Raw genomic sequence first — 21,651 nt, forward strand, 5'->3', positions numbered from 1 at the left:
AGAAGAACCTTGTTTGCCATCCGTGTCGCCACGGGAAAATGATTGTTGCTTCTCATCCGCCTGTTAATCAGGTGATGACCGCTCACCCTGGAGAATTGTTACACATGGACACAGTAGGTCCTTCTTGGGTGATGTCTGTTGGTGGGAAGTGGTACGTTCTTGTGATTGTGGACGACTTTTCTCGCTATTCTTGGGTCTTTTTCATGAGAACCAAGGATGAGGCTTTCGAATTTGTTCGAGACTTGATCTTGAGGTTGAAAAATGAGCTACCCCAGGCCATGCGAGCGATTCGTAGTGATAATGGCACAGAATTCAAAAACACTCGTTTTGACTCCTTTTGCAGTGATCAAGGGCTTGAACATCAGTATTCTTCTCCCTACACTCCACAGCAGAATGGAGTTGTAGAGCGGAAGAATCAGATGCTAGTTGAGATGGCGAGGATGATGCTCGATGAGCATAGGACTCCTCGCAAATACTGGGCTGAGGCGGTTAACACCGCTTGTTACGTGTCCAACCGCATTTTCTTGCGTGCTTTCATGCACAGGACTTCTTATGAGTTGCGGTTTGGACGCCAGCCCCGTGTTGACCATCTCAGAGTTTTCGATTGCCGGTGTTTTGTGCTGAAAGATGGAAATCTTGATAAATTTGAGTCTCGCTCGTCTGACGGTATTTTTCTCGGTTATGCTTCTCACTCTAGAGCGTACCGTGTGCTGATTATTGATACTAACATCGTCAGAGAGACTTGTGAAGTCACTTTCAACGAGACTGCACCGTGCAATTCTTCTGTCTTTGAAGTTGCAGGAGATGATGAGCTCGGCACCTCCATCTTTGAAGATGAGGAGGAAGAAGCTGCAGAGGGCGACGCGGAGGCTACCACGCGTGCTGTGGATCTAGCTATATTTGCCACGAGCTCGGACGATGACGACGGCCCCGATCCGACTACGTCTACTTCACGGGGGCTGTTCGAGGAGGTGACTCAGGCTACACCAGCTGCACCTGAGGAGGCACCAGCTTTGGTTGAGGAGGAAGCTACTTCGACATGGGAAGCACCACGACACATTCAGCGTCGCCATCCACCTCAACAGATGCTAGGTGATCTCAACGAGCGAGTCACCAGGTCCAAGGTAACGAGTATCGCTGGCTTTGCTCATTCAGCGTTTGTTGCCTCTTTTGAGCCCAAGGATATTGGACACGCTCTTTCTGATTCTAATTGGGTCAATGCCATGCATGAGGAACTTGAAAATTTTGAAAGAAACCAAGTTTGGGTTTTAGTCGAGCCTCCACCTGCTTGTAATCCCATCGGAACGAAGTGGGTTTTCAAAAACAAGCAGGGTGAGGATGGTTTGGTTGTTCGGAACAAGGCTCGTCTTGTTGCCCAGGGGTTTTGCCAAAAAGAGGGTATTGATTTTGAGGAAACTTTTGCCCCTGTTGCTCGTTTGGAAGCTATTCGAATCTTTCTTGCATTTGCTGCTTCCAAGGGTTTTAAGGTTTTCCAAATGGATGTTAAATCTGTCTTCTTGAATGGTTTTATCGAAGAAGAGGTTTATGTGAAGCAACCCCCTGGTTTCGAAAATCCCAAGTTTCCGAACCGTGTTTATAAACTTCAGAAAGCTCTTTACGGTTTGAAACAGGCACCTAGAGCTTGGTATGATAGATTGAAAACTTTTTTGCTGGCTCAGGGCTTTAAAATGGGATGTGTGGATAAAACTTTGTTCCTCATGCGATCTGGCACTGATTTCTTTTTGGTTCAGATATACGTGGATGATATTATCTTTGGTGGCTCTTCTCACGCTCTTGTCTCCAAGTTTTCTGAGCAGATGTCCAGGGAGTTCGAGATGAGCATGATGGGTGAGTTGCAGTTCTTCATCGGGCTGCAGATCAAGCAAACTCCTCAGGGCACTTTTGTCCATCAAGCCAAGTACACTAGAGACTTGCTGTGGAAGTTCGACATGAGTGACTTGTCTCCTCAGCCGACTCCGATCAGCACATCTACGGCGCTTGATGAGGACTTGGACGGTGAGGCGGTGGACCAGAAGGAGTACAGGAGCATGATCGGCTCGCTCCTGTACCTGACGGCGACGCGACCGGACATCCAGTTCGGCGTCTGCCTTTGTGCGCGCTACCAGGCTTCTCCGCGCACCTCCCACAGGCAGGTGGTGAAACGCATCTTCAGGTATCTGAAATTCACCCCTGAATTTGGTCTTTGGTATTCTGCGGTTTCTTCTCTGGTTTTGGTGGGCTTTTCTGATGCCGATTTCGGTGGGTGTCGGTTGGATCGCAAGTCGACATCCGGCACTTGTCAATTTCTCGGTACATCTTTGGTGTCTTGGTCCTCTCGCAAGCAGGCTAGCGTAGCGCTTTCTTCCACAGAAGCCGAGTATGTTGCCGCTGCTAACTGCTGCTCCCAGATACTTTGGATGAAACAAACCTTGCAGGATTATGGCTTGAGTTTCGGTAGGGTTCCCATCTTTGTAGACAACATGTCAGCCATTAGCATTGCAAAGAACCCTGTCCTACACTCCAGAACCAAGCACATAGACATCCGATTCCATTTCCTGCGAGACAACCATGAGAGAGGACACATAGACATGATCCATGTCCCTTCAGAGAGGCAAACCGCAGATATTCTAATCAAACCGCTAGAGCAGGACACTTTTGCTCGCTTGCAAGGGGAGCTTGGGGTTTGTTACCCCTTTTGATTGCTGACTTTTCTTTGGTTAGCTTTGTAGGCTTTATTTGCTTTTCTTTGATTTCTAGGTTTGGTAGTTGCATTGTGCATATGCATTGTACATTTTGCATTTTTGTATTGTCTCACTTGCACTAGCATTCTTGTATACATTGCTATGATCTTCTAGTGCCTGCTAGTGTGAGTTGATAAACTTGATCATGTATAGCTTGCTCCATTGTGTATATGACATCATCTGAGTTAAGCTATTTTGATTTGAAAATCTGAAAACATGATCACCCTGTCTTGGCTACTAGCATGTTAGGGCGTGTTGACGTGCTTTGCTATCTTATTCATGCTAGTATAGCCTTCTGTTCAGCAATTCACACTTGAAATGATCTAAATCTGATAAAATTGCTTGAACTGTTCTTGAAATGGATTGAAAAGATCCAGGTGGGATTGCTTGTCGCACTGATCGAGCTTTCGGGACGGCTCACTTTGCACTTGTGAGAACCCGGGCAAGGCTGTGCATGACTGAAACGAGTGCTTTAAGCTTCTGATTGTCTTTTGGCATAGGCTTGGCCTCGTTGCTAAGTGAAGCATGACAAGCTTTCAACCCCTGGCATTAAGAATTGATTGAGATAAAGTTGATTGAAAAAGGAATGTTGGCAACTTGTTTTGGCTGTTTTGGCTCACCTGTATGAGTTTGAGTAGCACTGCTTTCCATTTCCTACTTGCTAGTACTAGATCATGGGTGATGCTTTTATTTCTCCTAAACTGAACTTGTCTAGCTCTAAACTGATTTGATATACCCTGTTGAGCTAGATGCAGGTCTTGTTTATGGATGCACACGTGCTTGTGACTAGATGTAGCTCATATCATTGTATCCCTGAATGCTTTCACTTACACCTCCTGCATCACATTCATTGCATAGCATCTGTTCAGGGGGAGTCTCAGCTTCAGGGGGAGCTTTAGGTCTTTTTAGGCTTGATGTGTGCATGTGCCAACAAGGGGGAGAATTTTGAGAGAAGTGATCGAACAAGGGGGAGACTTGTTTGATTTTTGAAAAATTTGTTGTGCATAGGGCTATGAGAGTGCATCATTTTGGGAGAGTTGCACTTGTGAGAGGGAAAAGCTTTGCTTGGGGAGTTTCTGCTTTGTTCTTGGCTCCTGGTTTTTCTCGTTTTCCCTCTGCTTCTTGCATGACTGCGTCGAGCGTTACCTCTGTCTTTGAGGAGTCATGTTTTGGCTTTTGATCGATTGCGTCGAGCCATTGCCCTTGTCTTAGGGGATCGATCTCTGCTTGGGTAAGTGACTGTTTCTGCTTTTCTGAGCTTTGTGTCACTTGCTTGAGTTCTTCACTTTCTTGCTTCTCTTTTTATCACTTCTCTGGTTTCAGGTGGTATGTTGACAATGCACTCATCAAGGGGGAGATTGAGGAATGTTGAGTACTCTATCCTGCTTGTGATGAGTGAATTGTCAACCGTGCGGTGTGATCGTGCGCTTGGTCTTTGGATTGCAGGTACACGGGCGTCGAGTGTCGACGGGGAGCTGCCGTGGAGGTGCTGTGGCCGATGGACCGTGCGGTGGACGGCGGTGAAGGGCAGTCGGGACCGGAGCTCGGACCGGGCGGCAGCTGTGGCGTCCACTCCTGGATCGAGGGCGCAAGCGGCGACGGAAGGCGGGTTTCTTGGTTTGCGCCACAAAACCAAGGAGGCGGACGGCGGTTGAAGACGCCAAGTCGTGGAGGCACGGGCGTCGGTCTCGGGACTGACGGAGGCGACGGGCGTCGACGGCGTCTAGGGCCTCGCTGCGGGCGAGGAGGTGACGGGCGTCGGGCGGCGTCTAGGGCCGTCAGAAGGCCGAGGCGGGAACGGCGTCTAGGGCCACGGCGTGGAGGCGGGAATCTTCCCGCGCGTGAGGTTTTGGCGGTTTTCTCAAAACCGGCCACCTACCCGGGTTTCACGGACCCTCCAAAACCGCGGACTGGATCTTCATCAAGACGGCGGCATCGCGGAGAAGACTTCGTTTCGAAGAAAGAACCTCGGCCGTCGGATGAGATCGTGTACAGGGGGTGCTGCAGGCCAACCGGTCTGACCGGTCCCGCGGGTATAAATACCCCTTCACTTGTGTTAGGTTAATAGCGGCTTTTAGAACTAGTCCGTGAATTCTCTGTTTCCCCAGGCCGCCGCCCCTGTGTTCCTCTCCCTCTGTTCCTCTCGTTTGAGTTGATTTTGTCCATGGATTGTTGAAACCTTGTAAGGGATTTGATTGGGAAAGGAGGCCCTATCCTCCTCGTGCCCTCAGGGCTTTTGAATCTGACGAGTTCACTTGTATGTGCTGAGCATCTCGTCCTCCCTTCCTCCTTTGCGTTTTGGATTCAATTCTCCTCTTTTGGTGCGATTCTTGTTTGGAGGAAAACAATCCTTGTTTCCGTGGTTTAATGAACTCTTTGCAATGATCCTTATGCATCTAGCTTAGTGCTACACTCCCAGGAATCATGAGTCCTCATGGATTGTCGATTTCGTGTTCTTGAGAAAACCCCAATCCTCTTCGATTCTCTCTCGATTTCTCACGTTCTGTTGATCCTTCGGGAGAGATCTTTTGGGGATATGTTCATGGGGTAGTTACGACGCTTTCCTCCAAGTTTAATGAGATTTGGACTTCGTTTGCTCAAGATTTGCGATTTGGAGCTTTTGTTTGCGGGCTGTCTGGGAGCAACCGGTCTGACCGGTCTGTGAAACCGGTCTGACCGGTCGGCATTTTCAAATTCCAGCCCGACCGGTCTGACCGGTCCGGGCAAGCGGTCAGACCGGTCTCACTCACCAGAGCCATAGTTTGAGAAGTTTTCTTGTGTTGCTTCTGCTTTGCGACTCGGGTCTTTTGCTTCGAGATAGCTTGTTCATAGCTATTCTCGCTGACCTAGGTTCGAGGGTTTGCGGTGGTTTTGGGATATAGGCCGACGGTTTGAATTTCGGAAGAAATTTTGATCGGCTCCCATTCACCCCCCTCTGGTCGCCGGCTTCGGTCCCACACTATTCCATGCTGATTAATGTGTTCAGGTGATGGTTGGAGGGTGTGTCGCCTCTAGCGATGTATAGATGCACCCGTTGCTGAAGGTACTAACTCATTTTCAAGCACTTGCAACGCCAACCACCTCGCTGATGGTGATTTAGCAGAGTTTGAACTTGAAATTTCGGACATGGAAAAACAACACGAAGATCATATCTGTGACTCTTTGCAGGATACTTACATTTATCTCGTCTTTAAGTGAACCATAAAAAGCTAAGTGCACATATTTTCATTTTTAGAGAATAATTGTTTCATTAGATATTTCTCCAATTCAAGTGATATTCAACATTTGGACAAAAAAACAAAGACCTGTGAAGCACGGCATTGTACAAGACTGTTCTTGTGGAGATAGGATACATCCAAGTAACCAAGTTGACTTGACCAGCTACCTCGTCAAAGATAAGCCATCAACGAATCATGCCCACACAATACATTCTGGAAGCACTGATCATCACAAAGAACCAAATCGGATTTGGAAGCGAAAATCCAGCACCGGTAGTCGGTAGACCAATCCACGCTATATTTTGGCTGCATCGAAACCGCACGAGACAGATCCCACATCAACCCGGAATATCTCTGTCCGTTTCCTGCTGAAAAGTACTCTGGGATTCCAGATTGGACACGCTACAACAATCTGGTCTCGCTCAAACAACGACGGCGGCACCGTGAAGTTGAGCAAGTGGCAGTAACTGGTGAGTTTGACGGACTCAGAGTCTCTGCTTCATCGGCGGTCAAGCTAAGATAGGGCATCACAATACGTGGATGGAGTGGTGCTGACAAACTGTTTTTAAACCCCTGGGGGCCTCAGCTAGCTGAGCATCCAACTCAAAGTTCACACTTCAAACACTCACTGCCATCTGCTAAGCAAAACGAAGCAGAACATGGCTGCCGGCTGGGCAGAGGTACCCTACTCTCCCTCCCTCCCTGATTTTTGCTCCTACTTAATTACCCTTTTCAGCTTTTTTTTTTCTTGATATAACTTGTCATGGTTATAGAGGGAGGGTGTCGGCCTTTGCTTTTGTGATAATAAAAAGAAAATTGACATAATATGTCAGGTGTCTTAGAAGATAGCACACATATTGTTGGTGTCTTAGAATTCTATAGGATTGTAAGCTTGCTGTTAAGCCATGAATACACCATCAACGCAACGTAGTTCCTCAAAGTAATACGGCGCCAAGTTTATGCTCTTTTTTTTTTCAGGTGACAGTTAAGTGCCTCGTGCATTACTTCAAGCAACCGGCAAAAGCGAAACTCGCCGTGATTATAGTAGTGCCATTTCTCCTGCTGTGTTATGGACTTGGCAACGTCCATAGCTCGATAGTTCATGAGAACAGAGAAGATCTTCGCGGCCTGCTTGACTTCAAGCATGGTATCACCAGCGATCCATATGATGCCTTGCGCAACTGGAATACAAGCACCCACTTCTGTCATTGGAATGGAGTGAACTGCACCTTAACTCGACCATGGCGTGTCACGGTGCTCAATCTCACCAGGCAAAAATTGGTTGGCCAAATCTCCCCGTCTCTTGTAAACTTAACCTTTCTTAACATGCTTGTTCTATCCCACAACCTTTTGCATGGAATCATACCCGATTCACTTACAAACTGTTCCAATTTGAACTATTTATTCCTATCTTACAACAACCTTATGGGTGCGATTCCCACTAGCATAGGCTTTCTTTCAAAATTAATCTCCTTGCAGATTCACAGAAATAATCTCGTTGGTCTTATCCCGCCTGCGATAGGAAACATTAGCACTTTAAAATCACTTGACCTTGGAGAAAATCAATTGAACGGGCCAATTCCCGACAAGCTTTGGCAGCTACGGAACATGAAGTACTTTTACCTAAATGAAAATAGTCTATCAGGTGAAATCCCACAGACTGTCTCTAATATATCTTCTCTCCTGGATTTATCCTTGTCTACCAATATGCTGGAGGGCACATTGCCATCTAACATTGGTGATGCCTTCCCTAATCTCCAAAATCTGTTCTTGGGAATCAACACTTTCCAGGGTCAAATTCCAGCTTCCATTGGTAATGCTTCAGGTCTAGGAAGAATAGATCTATCATCTAATGGTTTCAGTGGCCAAATCCCAAGCTCTTTTGGAAGGATCGGAGCGCTGTATTATCTGAACCTTGAATCAAATAAGCTTGAAGCCGCGAGTGATGGTGAAGGCTGGGAATTCTTCCATGCGCTCGCAAATTGTACTAGTCTACAGGTTATTTCAGTATCCAACAATCAGCTAGAGGGAGTCATACCAAATTCGATAGGTAACCTACCCACCAACCTTACGTATCTAGGAATGAGTGGAAACAAGCTATCAGGAGTTGTCCCCCCAAGCATAGGAAAATTTCAGAACTTAGTTTATCTCTTACTAGATGGCAACAGCCTTACCGGTACAATTGAAGAATGGATTGGCAAACTGACAAAGCTACAAACTTTAGGCCTCCATGGGAATAACTTTATCGGGACAATTCCACCTTCCATTAGCAAAGTTACGCAGCTGTCATACTTCTCTCTTGCAGAAAATAACTTCAACGGTTTCATACCTCCTGGCTTGGGGAACCTTCAACGTATGTCAATATTGAACCTTAGCTATAACAATTTCGAAGGGAGCATACCTGTTGAGTTGGGTAATCTTATAGCACTCACCAAACTAGATCTTTCATCGAACAAGCTTAGTGGGGAAATTCCTTAAACTTTGGGCAAATTTGCACAAATAAAGACCATTCGAATTGATCAAAATTTTCTTACAGGAAACATTCCGAAAAGCTTCGGCAATCTAAAGAGCTTGAGCATACTTAATCTTTCCCATAACGATTTGTCGGGCCCCATGCCAGGCTTCTTAAGTGATTTAGACCTTCTAACTAAACTGGACCTATCTTACAACAATTTACAAGGACAAATACCAACATATGGTGTATTTGGTAATGCTACAATTGTTTCACTCGATGGCAATCCGAGACTGTGTGGTGGAGCCACGGATTTGCATAAGCCTCCATGCCATGTTAGATCTACAAGAGCAAGGACAGTAAACTATTTGATCAAAATACTGATCCCAATATTTGGGTTCCTGTCACTCCTGTTACTTGTCTATTTTCTACTCGTTGACAAGAGGATTTCAAGAAGAGCACATCTATCGCAGCTTTCCTTTGGTGAGCATTTTGAGAAAGTTACGTTCCAGGACCTCGCACAAGCCACAAAGGACTTCTCGGAAGTCAATCTCATTGGGAAAGGAAGCTACGGTTCCGTGTACAGAGGCAAATTGAAGGAAAGCAAAGCAGAGGTGGCTGTGAAGGTTTTCGACCTTCAGATGCCAGGAGCGGAGAGAAGCTTCCTGTCAGAGTGTGAAGCACTGAGAAGCATTCAGCATCGGAATCTTCTCCCCATCTTAACTGCCTGTTCAACCGTAGATAACTCGGGCAATGTTTTCAAGGCTTTAATTTATGAGCTGATGCCTAATGGGAACCTGGATTCATGGCTGCACGACAAAGGGGACAAGGGAGGTACTAAACGTCTAAGCCTAACTCAAACAATAAGCATAGTTGTCAACGTGGCAGATGCATTGGATTATTTACACCACGACTGCGGAAGGCCCACTGTCCATTGTGACTTGAAGCCGAGCAATATCCTTCTAGATGATGATATGAATGCTCTCTTGGGAGATTTCGGCATTGCACGTCTCTACGTTGATCCTCAGTCAACACGGGCAGCTTCGACAAGTTCGATTGGCCTGAAGGGGACAATTGGATATATTCCTCCAGGTATACCGGCTACTCCCTCACACACTAACACGCGCGCGCAAGCGTGCACAGTTTTTCTATAGCAACATTTTTTTCAGGTATTACACGATTGAATTTTCTAGGGGACTTACTCATAGACTGTACTTTTTGTATATTTTCCCTATTTATTTAGAGTACGGGGGAGGTGGCCAAGCTTCAACGTCCGGGGATGTTTATAGTTTCGGCATAGTGTTGTTGGAGATTTTCACAGGAAAAAGGCCGACAGATCCTACGTTCACGGACGGGCTAGACATCATCAGCTTCGTGGAGAACAGCTTTCCGGACCAGATATTTCACGTTGTTGATGCCCATATCGTGGAAGAATGCAAAAAACTTTCCCAAGAAAAGAAAGTACCAGAAAATGAGGTCTACCGGTGCTTGTTGGCTATTCTGCAAGTAGCACTTTCTTGCACGCGTTCATTACCATCTGAACGGTCCGATATGAAGCAGGTAGCCAGCAAAATACATGAAATCCAGACGTCATATCGTGGATGGAACTATAAGGAGTAAGGGAAAGGGTGCTCAGTATAGTGAATTAGCGTTTTCATTATACTACTACAATTAAATCTGTGTTTTGTATGAATGTGTTTAACGCGACCAGTGATATAAATATACTGTACATCTGAAGAATGCTCGGTTACAAATTTATTCCGAATGAAGTAACCCTGGCTTTGCTTCTACGAACTACAAGCATGAAAGCCACTGGCGGAACCTCATGGAGGCCTAACTAGATGCTGGTCCCTCCTTCTGACCAAAAAAAACTTTCTGATCTGCTCATATTTCTCACTCAAATACTCCCTCTGTTCAAAAAATATAACTCTTGTTTTTCGAGGAGTCAAATAATTTTAAATTTAACCAATTTATATAAAATGGTATTAATATTTATGTTGTAAAATAAATATAATTAGATTAATTATGTAATATATTTTTATACTAAGTTTATTTGCATTGGTCAAACTTGAAATTATTTGACTCCACGAGAAGCGAGAGTTTCATTTTTTTAGGATGGAGGAAGTACCATATTTCCTTTGCTTCTAGAGTACTTTATGTACAACGGTTGCTGATTGCACCCCTCTTAACATATACACATATATTTACATTCCGCCACTGATGAAGAGCCATTATGGAGAACATAAAAATGAATCACAGAAATGCCTGCCTGCTCACTTCGCTGCACGCGCTTGCCAAGAAAACAATCTGGGCCTTGGATGCCGGCCCAAGAAAGTGTAGTTGTCGCAAGCAGCGCTGCTGCGATCAATAATGGGTAAATTCCCGACAAGCTTTGGCAGCTACGGAACATGAAGTACTTTTACCTAAATGAAAATAGTCTATCAGGTGAAATCCCACAGACTGTCTCTAATATATCTTCTCTCCTGGATTTATCCTTGTCTGCCAATATGCTGGAGGGCACATTGCCATCTAACATTGGTGATGCCTTCCCTAATCTCCAAAATCTGTTCTTGGGAATCAACACTTTCCAGGGTCAAATTCCAGCTTCCATTGGTAATGCTTCAGGTCTAGGAAGAATAGATCTATCATCTAATGGTTTCAGTGGCCAAATCCCAAGCTCTTTTGGAAGGATCGGAGTGCTGTATTATCTGAACCTTGAATTAAATAAGCTTGAAGCGAGAGACGATGGTGAAGGCTGGGAATTCTTCCATGCGCTCGCAAATTGTACTAGTCTAATGGGTATTTCAGTATCCAACAATCAGCTAGAGGGAGTCATACCAAATTCGATAGGTAACCTACCCACCAACCTTACGTATCTAGCAATGAGTGGAAACAAGCTATCAGGAGTTGTCCCCCCATGCATAGGAAAATTTCAGAACTTAGTTACTCTCCGTCTAGATGGCAACAGCTTTAGCGGCACAATTGAAGAATGGATTGGCAATCTGACAAAGCTAGAAAAGTTATACCTCCGTGGGAACAACTTTGTCGGGACAATTCCTTAGCAAACTGCATCAACCAATTGAAAATAAATATCAGCTGCATACCTGCATCAACCAAATCTGTCCATAGTACTCACATAATTAATATCATATCCAAGGTATTTTTAACTTGCTTAAGTTATTGTTTGAGTTTTAGGATCAATCTTCTCCGTAGCTTCAAAACCGAGGCTCACTTCAAGACGTTTGGGCAGACGCTCTCTGACAGCCACATGGCTGCCTTGACTGCTATCCTCGGCTAGATGCCCGATGAGGATTTGCAGGTGCGTGGCACCGGCACGTGGTTTGGGTTCTGACCCTCTGGTCGCTCTCTCCCCTTTTTCCGATGAATCTTTCCTCTATTCTGGTTTGGAATGCGCATGGTCTTAACCAAGTTGATCGGAGCAATTCTGTAAGAGATGTTATCCGTTCTGTAAATGCACCAATTGTGTCTTCAAGAAACTAAGGTCACTGCTTTGTCTCAGCACCTCTTCCAGTCAGTGTTCGGTACTGTTTACGACAAATTTGTTGATCTGCCAGCCATTGGCACTGGGGGGGGAGTTCTGATTGCTTGGAAAAGTGACGTCTGCCAAACTTTATCCTCCAGAGTGGAAACATTCTCAGTTTCGGTTCAGTTTGCTAAGCAGGAAGGTCGCAATTGGTGGTTTACAGGTGTTTATGGGCCGCAGGCAAATTCTGAGAAGGTGGCGTTCTTGCAGGAACTCAGGGACGTTCATGCCCTCTGCTCGGGACTGTGGATTGTGGCTGGGGATTTTAACCTTATTTATCAAGCTGAGGACAAGAACAACACCAACCTCGATAGGGCAATGATGGGAAGGTTCAGACGGTTTCTCGACGAGGTCGAAGTAAAGGAAATCCCCCTTTTGAGAAGAAAATACACTTGGTCGAACGAACGGTCTTCTCCAACGTTGGTCAGGTTGGATCGCACCTTCTGTTGTGTGAACTGGGAGGACGTTTTCCCTTATGCTGTTTTGCAGAGCACGGTGTTAGTGGTCTCTGACCACTGCCCGTTGGTCCTCGGGATGAAGGTTGCGTTGCGTCCGCGAGCAAGCGGCGTTTTCATTTTGAAAATTTTTGGACGAAGCTTCCCGGTTTTTTTGAGGTGGTTCAGCAGAACTGGAATGCCCCTGTGAACTCCTCTTGCGCGGTCAAGCGCCTGTTTCTGAAACTGCAGCGGCTAAGTAGAGATCTTCAGAGGTGGCGACAGCGCAACGTGGGCAATGTCAAACTCCAACTGGAAATTGCAAAAGAGATCCTACACCGTCTTGAGATAGCTAGGGACTCAAGGGATCTGAGCGACAGAGAAGAAAACTTCAGGAAAAAACTTAAGCTGCATTGCCTTGGTTTGGCCTCTTTCGAGCGCACCATTGCTCGTCTCCGTTCCAGGATTTTATACCTCCGTGAAGGGGATGCAAACACTTCTTTTTTCCATCAGCAAGCACGGTTCAGAAAGATAAAGAATTTCATTGCTAAGCTGCAAGTGGGTGAGCAGATCATTGTCGATCAAGAAGGAAAACAAGAGGCTGTGCTGCAGTTCTATGAAAACCTGCTGGGTACAGTAGAGGTTAGAGATCACACAATCGATTTGGAGGCCCTTGGATTGCAGCAGCATGATCTCTCGGTGCTAGAGGAACCTTTCTCTGAGGAGGAGGTTTGGTTTACAGTAAAAAATATGCCGCTAAATCAAGCACCGGGACCGGATGGCTTCACCAGACGTTTCTACAAAACTTGCTGGAATATAGTCAAGGATGATATTATGCTAGCACTCTCAGTAATACAGCAAGGTCATGTGGCTCGCTTCAGGCTACTCAACACAGCTTTTATCACCTTGCTCCCTAAGAAACCTGATGCTACCTTGGTCAAGGATTTTCGGCCGATAAGTTTGATTCACAGCCTTGCTAAGCTAGTGACCAAGATCATGGCTAATCGACTTGCTCCCTTGCTGTCCAATCTGGTCCCTCCAAACCAAAGTGCTTTTGTCAGAGGTCGAAGCATCCATGCTAATTTTCTTTTTGTTCAGCAGATGGTTAAGGCCTTACACAGCAAGAAAGAAGCTCACATCCTACTCAAGCTAGATATCGCCAAAGCTTTTGATTCAGTCTCTTGGTCTTTCCTGGTTGAGGTCCTAAAGCACTTGGGGTTTGGCTAGAAGTGGTGCAACCTGCTATGTTTGGTCCTCTCTACTTCGTCCACACGGATTTTGGTCAATGGAGTGCCGGGTGATGCCATTTATCACCATCGTGGTCTTCGACAAGGGGGTCCCCTCTCCCCAATGCTTTTCATCCTAATAATGGATGTACTGAACTCTTTAATCAGGTTTGCCATCCAACAGCAATTTCTGCAACCCTTAGCAGTTCAGTAGGTTGCACACTGAGCCTCCTTCTATGCTGATGATGCAGTGATCTTCCTTCGCCCCACTAGCAATGATCTCCGGGTCATGAAGTTTCTACTCGATTTATTTGGGCAAGTCTCGGGGCTCCACACCAATCTGTCTAAAAGTTCTGCTTCTCCAATTCACTGCTCCGAGGAGGACCTACAGCGCACGACAGAGATTTTAGCGTGTTCAATTTTAAATTTTCAATGCCAATACCTTGGGCTGCCTCTCACCATCAGGAAACCCAGTAAGGAAGTTTTACTCCCTCTCATTGACAAAGTGGCAGATCACCTGCCAGGGTGGAAGGCCTCCCTTATGAATAGGGCTGGGCGGCTGGTGTTAACTCGAGTAGTCCTGACAGCCACTTTCACTTACATGATGATTGCTTTGGATCTTCCTCGATGGGTAATCAAAGCAATTGACAAAAAACGTAGGGGTTTCCTTTGGAAGGGTCACGAAAAAGCTAATGGCGGTAACTGCCTGGTCTCTTGGGACAAGGTTCAGCGGCCTCTTGAATATGGTGGTCTGGGAATTCATAATTTGGAAGTTTTTGGGTAGGCACTACGGATACAGTGGCTCTGGGCACAAAAAGCTGTTCCCAACAGACCTTGGGCTGGTCTCCCGATTCAAGTGCCGGCGAAAGCAACAGCTCTTTTTGATATGGCAGTCGATGCAGTGGCCGGCGACGGCGAATCCATCCTATTTTGGACAGACCGGTGGCTTAATGGGGGAACACTGGCTGAATTAGCCCCCAATTTATTCAGAGCTGTACCAAAAGGAGTGAGAAAGTCAAGGACAGTAGCTCAAGCACTACAAAATAGAGGGTGGGTTCGTGACATCAGAGGTGCTTTAACAGTTCAGGTCTTGATGGAGTATCTACAGGTTTGCGCCCTTTTTGATGGGATAATTCTACAGCAGGGCGTACCTGATCAGTTCTGGTGGAAATTAAGTCAGTCAGGTTCTTATAGTAGCAAAACAGCTTATGCTGCATGCTTTGTCGGCTCCATCAGATTTCCACCGTGGAGGCGAATTTGGAAGAGCTGGGCTCCTTTGCGCTGCAAGTTCTTCCTCTGGTTAGCCATCAAGCAACGTATTTGGACTGCTGATCGCCTCGCCAAGCGGGGCCTGCCTCACCAAGCTGCTTGCCCTCTTTGCGACCAGGAACAGGAAACAGCCCAGCATCTCCTTTTCTCACCTGTGTGTTCACCCGGCAATGCTGGTCGCTAATATCTCAGCACCTGAATTTGGTCATTGCCAGGCCTACCACCTCGACGACTAGTTTTTCGGCTTGGTGGAGCACAATTATAAAATCTATGGCTAAAGATCGTCGCAGGGGTCTGAACCTCCCTCATCATCCTGGTCACCTGGGAGATCTGGAAGCACCGCAACGCTTGTGTGTTCGAGGGTGCTCGACCAAGTGTTCAGTTGCTCCTCCATACAGTGTCTAGCGAGTGTGTTCTTTGGTGCATGGCAGGAGCATCCAAGCTCAAGGAGCTCCTCGATAGGTCGATGCCCCCGGCACCTTAGGTTCTAGGGGCGTGGTCATGGTTTGTTTCTTTTGTAAGAGTCGACCTATTTGTGTGAGTTGTATGGAGTACAGGGGTTATCTAACCTCTGTGCTCTTTCCTTTTTTCTATCTTAAATGAAATGACACGCAGTCCTCCTGCGCCGTTCTAGAAAAAAGTTATTGTTTGAAAAATAAAATTCATATCCATCCTAGAAACATTATCTTAGACAAGGCAAGTAGCCTGTGTGTCTTTTTTTCATCAAATAGGAATCTTTGTTAGCTAAATCTAGCATGGTTATTTGGTCGCTGCTGCAGAGGCAAATCATCAAATACATAGCTTGCATCTCGAAAATGCACGGCCACTTGTAGTAGTGACCGCGGAGCTTATCGTAGCCGCACATCTTGCCTTGGGCTGCGGTCCCGGACCTCTTCGTATGCAGTGTGCAGATTATAAATCTTACGTTCGGCAGGCTGGAGTTGGAATGGTGTGAGAGAAAAATACTATTGGGCTGGCTGGAGCTTGTGGTTGGAATGGTATGAGAGAAAAATACTGTTGGGTTGGAGCTGGAGCTAGCTACCGAACACAGTGAAAATGTCGAGTGGGTCCACTTCGGTCAAACAAAAATGTGCCCGGGGCGCATGAATTTTTGCCCCGCTCGCGGCGGGTAGGGGGGATGGGGAACGAAATCCTGCCCCGCGCTCGCCCGCCTCGAAGTGCTCTGTTTCTTGACGGCAGCACAAATCCACCATGGTCGTCCTCGCGAAGCCGCCGGCGCTCGACCAAATCTCGCTAGTGAGGTCCCCGGAGCCCGGGGGCAGCTCCCCGCTCCCCGGCCTGCCGGCCGTCGACCTCTCGGGGCCCGGCGCGGCCCTAGCCGTCGTGGACGCGTGCGAGTGGTTCGGGTTCTTCAAGGTCGTCAACCACGGCGTGCCGGCCGGCGTCGCGAATAGGCTGGAGGCCGAGGCCGTCGCGCGCAGGCGGACCAGGACGCTTCCGGCCCCGCCGACCCGCTGGGTAGGGCCGCCGCCGCCCGCGGTGGAGCACCCGTACCCCCGACGCCCACGGCTATCAATCGTCCTGGGACTGAGCCGCTCGCCGCATCCGTCGTGTGATCCTTGCGGCCGCACCCGTGGTCGCCCCGGCGGCGGCTGGCCGCAGATGTTCCTGGGGCTGGGAGCGCCGACATATCTTGTCAGTTCTTTTCCCTCGTACCGGAACCACATTGGCGCTCCCTTTCCTCTCTCCAAGATCATGGTACGAGTTTATACTCTGTTCCCTCTCCTTTTTCTAATCTGCATTTTGCTGACCCTAGTTGTTATAATTTTTCGTAGCTGCCCCCTCCCGTGGTCCTTTGCAATCTCTCCTTGATCTGTCTACGAAATCTTTCCGCGGCGATGGAGTGTTTGTTGGTGTGCAACAGTCTTTGAATCAATCGTTCAACAGGCCGGAGCCATTGGTTCAGATAGATACATGTTTGTTTTTCTTTCCAAGGCTCACACCTTTTTCTCGTTTTCAGCCCCCAATTTCTCATCGCATTTTGAACCTGCAGTTGATGGCGGCAGGGTCATTGGTGATGGCAGTGGTGATGATGAAGAAACGGACTGCAGCCATGAAATTCGTGGAGAACACAATGGTGTTGAAACATCTATTCCTGTCGCTGAGTCAGGTACCGATCCCGTTCACTCCCATGGTTCTGTACTGTAACTACTTGCTTATACTAGAACAGCATATACTAGATATAAAAAGACCAACACAACTAAATCGGCTCTTCACTGTAACTACTTGCATGAACATCAATACTACCGACGAGATCATATAATATGGTTTATCTTGATCAGCAAATGACGAGGAATTCATGATGGGACATGTACCGGATTTCGATCAGACGCGTGGGCAAATTCGCCTGACTGAAAACATGACTGAGGATATTCTTCAGAGCGAACCTGTGGAGTTCGAGCTTGTTCAGACGTCTCTTGGCGATTGTGGTTGTGTGTCAACAGGCGTGGGCTATAGGAAAAGGTAGTGCCCTTGTCATTTGCTTGGACTGTTTTAGTACGCAAGCAGAGTCTGCTTTTAGCTAATCCGGCCCATATCTCTTTTGTTTGTGTGCATCATATCCATTTTAGTGGGGAGGATCGCTTTTAGGGGTCAAGGATGTGATCCGGTACTTGCGGGAGAACAATATCTCGCTAAGCAGAGTTCACTGCATAATGGGCAGCATGTTTGGGAGCATGGAGGCTGTTCCATTCAATCAGGAGTCACTGCGCGCCGTGTGTGCTGAGATTGCTAGAGACCACAAGGACGATGATGTGATGAAGACTCTTGAGGTGTTCAGGGAGATGCGAGCCGAAGATCCTGGGTTTCAGTTCAGTGTTGACCTGGACGAGGAGAAAAAGATTAAGACCTTGTTGTGGACAAGTGGACGGTGTAGGGCACAGTACTCTTTTTTTGGCGACGCTATCACTTTTGACAGCACTTACTGCACTAACCTGTACAAAATGCCGTTTGCCATTACGGTACCTTTCCACCATATTATATGATCTCGTCGGTAGTACTGGTGTGACCTTTTCCTGAGGAACTGTTCAACCCTGTTTTTTATTTTGTTAGATGCAAACAACTTTCTATTCGGTGTAACGTGATGGACATGATCAAATATTCCTAATGATGAGTGCTGTTTGGACATTATGTACCTGCTGGGAGAAAGTAACAGGTCGGTATGAGTTATGTGCTGTGTTTTTGAAATTGGTGGTATTGTTATGCAGCGTCATTTTGTTATGCATCTCTGAAGACACCTTCCCTTTTCACAAAAGGTTCCCTTTTCATTGTTTGATGGTTGTGGCCCTTTTCCAATTAGTTTCCCTGACCGCACTCTGTACTACCATTGAGAAGCCGGTTTCTCTACTTTTACTAGGTCCTGATACACTTTGGTGCAAGTAAGATCCCTGAAGCGCTGGACTCGTCAAGCAAAGGATTTTGAGCAGCCACACGGTGTCAGTTCTAGTTCAATCGACAACCAGCTAGAACAGAACCTGCTACATGCGAGCACCCTTGAATTTGTTCAATCAACTGATCCAGAGGCATCTGAGATCCTTCTGAAGCACCGCAGTATGGCCAGGAGGGAAATTCAGCAGCTAACAGACAAGCGACACAAAGAACCCCCGTGATTCAGGGTCAGATTGTAACACCTCAAACAAGACTTCCTTGCTGGGGGGTATGAAAGCGATTTCGGCATCGGCACTGATGCTGCCAGTGGGGATGTATTCATTGTGTTCAAACAAACATAAACATTTTTCTGGATACTTTTGGGCACACACCTATCCCAATACTTTTTAGGCACCTAGTCAATGTTCTGATATGCATAATCAATGTGCAGTTCAAAAGAGAAACGAAACTAATGGAGCAAAATCACCATGCCCGCCATTTTTGCATCTGCACGCAAGGAGCCATGTACAGTTTTTTCCAAGCACAGTTCACACGCTGGCCAAAGAGAGTGCTTTCAGGCACCTAGTCAAACTGCAGTTCGAAAGCAAAATGAGACTACTGCAGCAAAACTCGACTAACTCCAGCCTGAACAACATTTCAAATTAAGGAAGAACGTTCCGCCATCACAGCGGAACCATCCATCAAAATGGCCCTTTATGGGTTCCTGATCAGCAGATCTTTGTAACTATGTCTTTGATCTGAATAGGTATGTCACCGCTATTGCCTTTCATGCGCAGGAGATGGTAGAAGATTGCTGTCCTTGGCTCGGGCAGTACCCCCTGAAAAGCAGCAAGCAATCATTATCAGCACTATGTCAAAAAAAACTGCTGAAAGCTAGTGTAGTTTTGCTTACCTGTCTAGGGTCACAGACCATCATTTCCCCATCAAATTAACACGAATACAAAACCGAGTACAACCCGGAATCATAACTGAAATCAAGACCCAGACACAAGGCGTCAGCAACCCTGAAATACCATGATGTGTCAAGTAATGGAACAAATGCTCATGGTGCATCTCAACCTGTTCTGACCTCGTCCCCATCCTCAAAGGATCAAGGACAATAACCAACTTCTTTTGGAAATCCCAGAAATAGCAGGACCCCTTGCCATGGTACTACAACACAGGACTAGTGAGCTGATCAGGGGTAAAAAAGTGTGGATTATGTTCTTGTCAATGTGTCCCAAATAAACATGTAGCGAAACATCTGAGAATAAAGAGTAACTCACAATGTGGCAGTTTTAGACATCATAATTGATATGTTTGCCAACAAAGTGTGCCCTTACCTCATCAGACTGCAGGTACTTTTTGCGGTTCAGCACCAACTCCTACAAAACCTCAGTGTTTTTTTCCCAAATTTTATACGTTCTTTTTTCAATTTGTTTTCTTCTCGGCTTGCCCTCGTGAGCCAGATCATCGGCCTGAATGCTTGTTCTCGTGATAGCATCGACCAGGGTTGATGTGAATTCACCCTTTTGTGATAGCTGCATCTATATGTTGTACCCCAGTAGCGAGACTGGTGCTGAGGTATTCATAATGCACCCAAACCTTGAGATTCAGACAAACCGAGCAATGTTAGTTTTCCAACAGCACACCATGCATTGAGATATTTTTTTTGCGAGACAAAACATTGAAAATGGATCAACTGACTTAACCTTGTGAGATCACCCCATATCTCAACTCCATTCTCAAGCCAGTAAAAAAGAAGCATCCTTTTCCTCCAAGTCCACAGACTTGAGCCCAAAGTACTTCACCACATAATCGAGAACATCCTTGGCTGAGAAATGCACTTTCTGCTTGTACGTCTGGTCCAACCAAAAAGGTAAATGCAAAGCACTTTGTCTAGACCACCACGAGTAATAAGAGATTTTTCTGGTGCAACAGGTTGCATAGAGCTGGAATGAAGTAATTACCTTCAGAATATAAGCATTTGTCTTTTTGGAAGAGTCTTTGTACACGGCACTGGGTCTCATATTCATAAGCATTTGCATAGAGCTGGAACACGTGCACTGGGTCTCATATTCCCTCATCTCAAGGTAAGTTGCACAAGGTGTTTGTCCATGTGCGTAGTGATTACTGACCCAACGAATTTTCTAGTTTCAGAATACACCCCTCCAGCTGCATAAATGACCCCGTCCACAGTCTTGGACATTCCCAAACTGGCCAGCTCAGAATGGAATTTGCTAATGGCATCCAGCACTACGCCCCACTCGCAAAGAACCTTTTCAACTGTATAAGAACAGTCATTCACATGGCCAAAAACAGCTCTATCTTCATAGTCTGAAGCTTATTTGCTGCTGTAGTTTGTGATACGGATGAATATTTCTTCTCTGGGTACCTGAAGTTTTTTGTCATAGCATACAGGTGAGCTTCATGCAGTGAGCTACAAACATCGCCAAGAACTCACGGCACATTTACTACTAACTCAACTGCTACCGTTGTGCCTGTGATGTCTATTTCAACACAGACATGGAAAGTGGAAGGCCCAGACACAACCCAATGATAATCTGGAACTTTTTTTGCTGGCAGGGCCTTCATAACCTTCTCAAGTATCACTGACCATGGGATCTCAACTGTCTGTTCCTCACCCTAAAGGCGAAAATCGAATCCCAGCTGGTTAGTAATTGGCACCAAACATTGCATAGAAGCAGAAACATAAACCAACGAGGACCATACAATCGTGGAACCTAACCATATCTAGCATCGAAAAAAGGTAGTTCTGGACATGTTTACACATCAGAAATTGGTTAGATATAGTAGTAATTTTGCTAGAGCAAGATACATTGGAATGCTGGGTCTGAATTCTGCCCAGCAGAATAGAATGTTTTTGAGGCAATGTTCTTAAACTTTGCAGAATCTATAGAACACAAGCTATAGAACTAAAATGAACAATCTATAGAACGCTAGAATGTTCTTCAACTTATAGAATAGCAAAGGCATAGAAAAGTTTCAGGTAGAAGAAGCCAATACCCTGGCAAGAAGATCCAGTGCAGAAGGTCGCGGCGAATCACGTCAAGCAAATACTTTGCCCGGCAAACCTCAGCGGCGAGCCGCACAGCAGCCCACTGGATTCGCCATACCGCAGACCTGCGGCACTCGGAGGAGGAGCCCCCCAAAGGAGCCTGGAGCGACATCTTCAACAGATCAACAAAAGCAATGAGCCAATGAGGAAAAAATTATTCTTGCGGCGGAGGAATCGAAACAATAAGAGGTCGAGCAGAACCTGCAGGTTACTCCCCTAAGAAGATCCGGGGGAGCGCGTTTGTCCGGCGGGATGCATCGATCTTGAGCGCGGGGTGCTCCGTCTCCTGGACTCTTCCTCA

The 21,651-nt window shown here is 46.5% G+C and overlaps 2 protein-coding genes and 1 long non-coding RNA gene across 15 annotated transcripts; 2 read left to right on the forward strand and 1 right to left on the reverse strand.

Annotated features, from left to right (window-relative positions):
• Window positions 1-6,358: 6,358 nt before the first annotated feature.
• On the forward strand, window positions 6,359-10,180 carry LOC120708558 (receptor kinase-like protein Xa21). 2 transcript variants are annotated; one of them, XM_039993869.1, is made up of 3 exons: window positions 6,359-6,639; window positions 6,938-9,503; window positions 9,655-10,180. In XM_039993869.1, the coding sequence occupies exons 2-3, from the start codon at window positions 8,573-8,575 to the stop codon at window positions 10,029-10,031; spliced, it is 1,308 nt and encodes a 435-aa protein (XP_039849803.1). In that variant the 5' UTR covers window positions 6,359-6,639; window positions 6,938-8,572; the 3' UTR covers window positions 10,032-10,180. The 2 variants fall into 2 exon arrangements, with proteins under 2 accessions (XP_039849803.1, XP_039849792.1); XM_039993858.1 differs by lacking the exon at window positions 9,655-10,180 and having other exon boundaries at window positions 6,480-6,639; window positions 6,938-8,550.
• A 5,763-nt stretch (window positions 10,181-15,943) lies between these two features.
• On the forward strand, window positions 15,944-18,648 carry LOC120708618. 5 transcript variants are annotated; one of them, XR_005689408.1, is made up of 6 exons: window positions 15,944-16,603; window positions 16,681-16,821; window positions 16,899-17,015; window positions 17,188-17,368; window positions 17,476-18,059; window positions 18,261-18,648. XR_005689408.1 is itself a non-coding variant. In XM_039993991.1 (4 exons), the coding sequence occupies exons 1-2, from the start codon at window positions 16,097-16,099 to the stop codon at window positions 16,774-16,776; spliced, it is 603 nt and encodes a 200-aa protein (XP_039849925.1). In that variant the 5' UTR covers window positions 15,944-16,096; the 3' UTR covers window positions 16,777-17,015; window positions 17,957-18,059; window positions 18,261-18,648. The 5 variants fall into 5 exon arrangements, 4 of the variants coding, with proteins under 4 accessions (XP_039849925.1, XP_039849939.1, XP_039849915.1 ...); XM_039993991.1 differs by lacking the exon at window positions 17,188-17,368 and having other exon boundaries at window positions 16,681-17,015; window positions 17,957-18,059; XM_039994005.1 differs by lacking the exons at window positions 17,188-17,368; window positions 17,476-18,059.
• A 16-nt stretch (window positions 18,649-18,664) lies between these two features.
• LOC120708680 lies at window positions 18,665-21,476 on the reverse strand. 8 transcript variants are annotated; one of them, XR_005689423.1, is made up of 6 exons: window positions 21,299-21,476; window positions 20,242-20,917; window positions 19,984-20,133; window positions 19,615-19,876; window positions 19,185-19,465; window positions 18,665-19,110 (listed from the first exon to the last, which is right to left on the reverse strand). It is a non-coding gene; the product is annotated as an uncharacterized LOC120708680 (long non-coding RNA). The 8 variants fall into 8 exon arrangements; XR_005689429.1 differs by having other exon boundaries at window positions 20,242-20,666; window positions 20,825-21,476; XR_005689425.1 differs by having other exon boundaries at window positions 20,242-20,666; window positions 20,759-21,476.
• Between the last annotated feature and the right edge of the window lie 175 nt (window positions 21,477-21,651).

This window comes from Panicum virgatum, chromosome 1K (genome assembly GCF_016808335.1).
Source record: "Panicum virgatum strain AP13 chromosome 1K, P.virgatum_v5, whole genome shotgun sequence".
NCBI lineage: Eukaryota > Viridiplantae > Streptophyta > Magnoliopsida > Poales > Poaceae > Panicum > Panicum virgatum.

Excerpts from the sequence above, each read along its gene's own strand:
- LOC120708618 (XM_039993991.1), top strand. The coding sequence starts at position 16,097 with ATGGTCGTCCTCGCGAAGCCGCCGGCGCTCGACCAAATCTCGCTAGTG. Across the intron at positions 16,604-16,680 it reads TTCCTCTCTCCAAGATCATG|CTGCCCCCTCCCGTGGTCCT; the intron begins GTACGAGTTTAT and ends AATTTTTCGTAG.
- LOC120708558 (XM_039993858.1), top strand. The coding sequence starts at position 6,619 with ATGGCTGCCGGCTGGGCAGAG. Across the intron at positions 6,640-6,937 it reads TGGCTGCCGGCTGGGCAGAG|GTGACAGTTAAGTGCCTCGT; the intron begins GTACCCTACTCT and ends TTTTTTTTTCAG.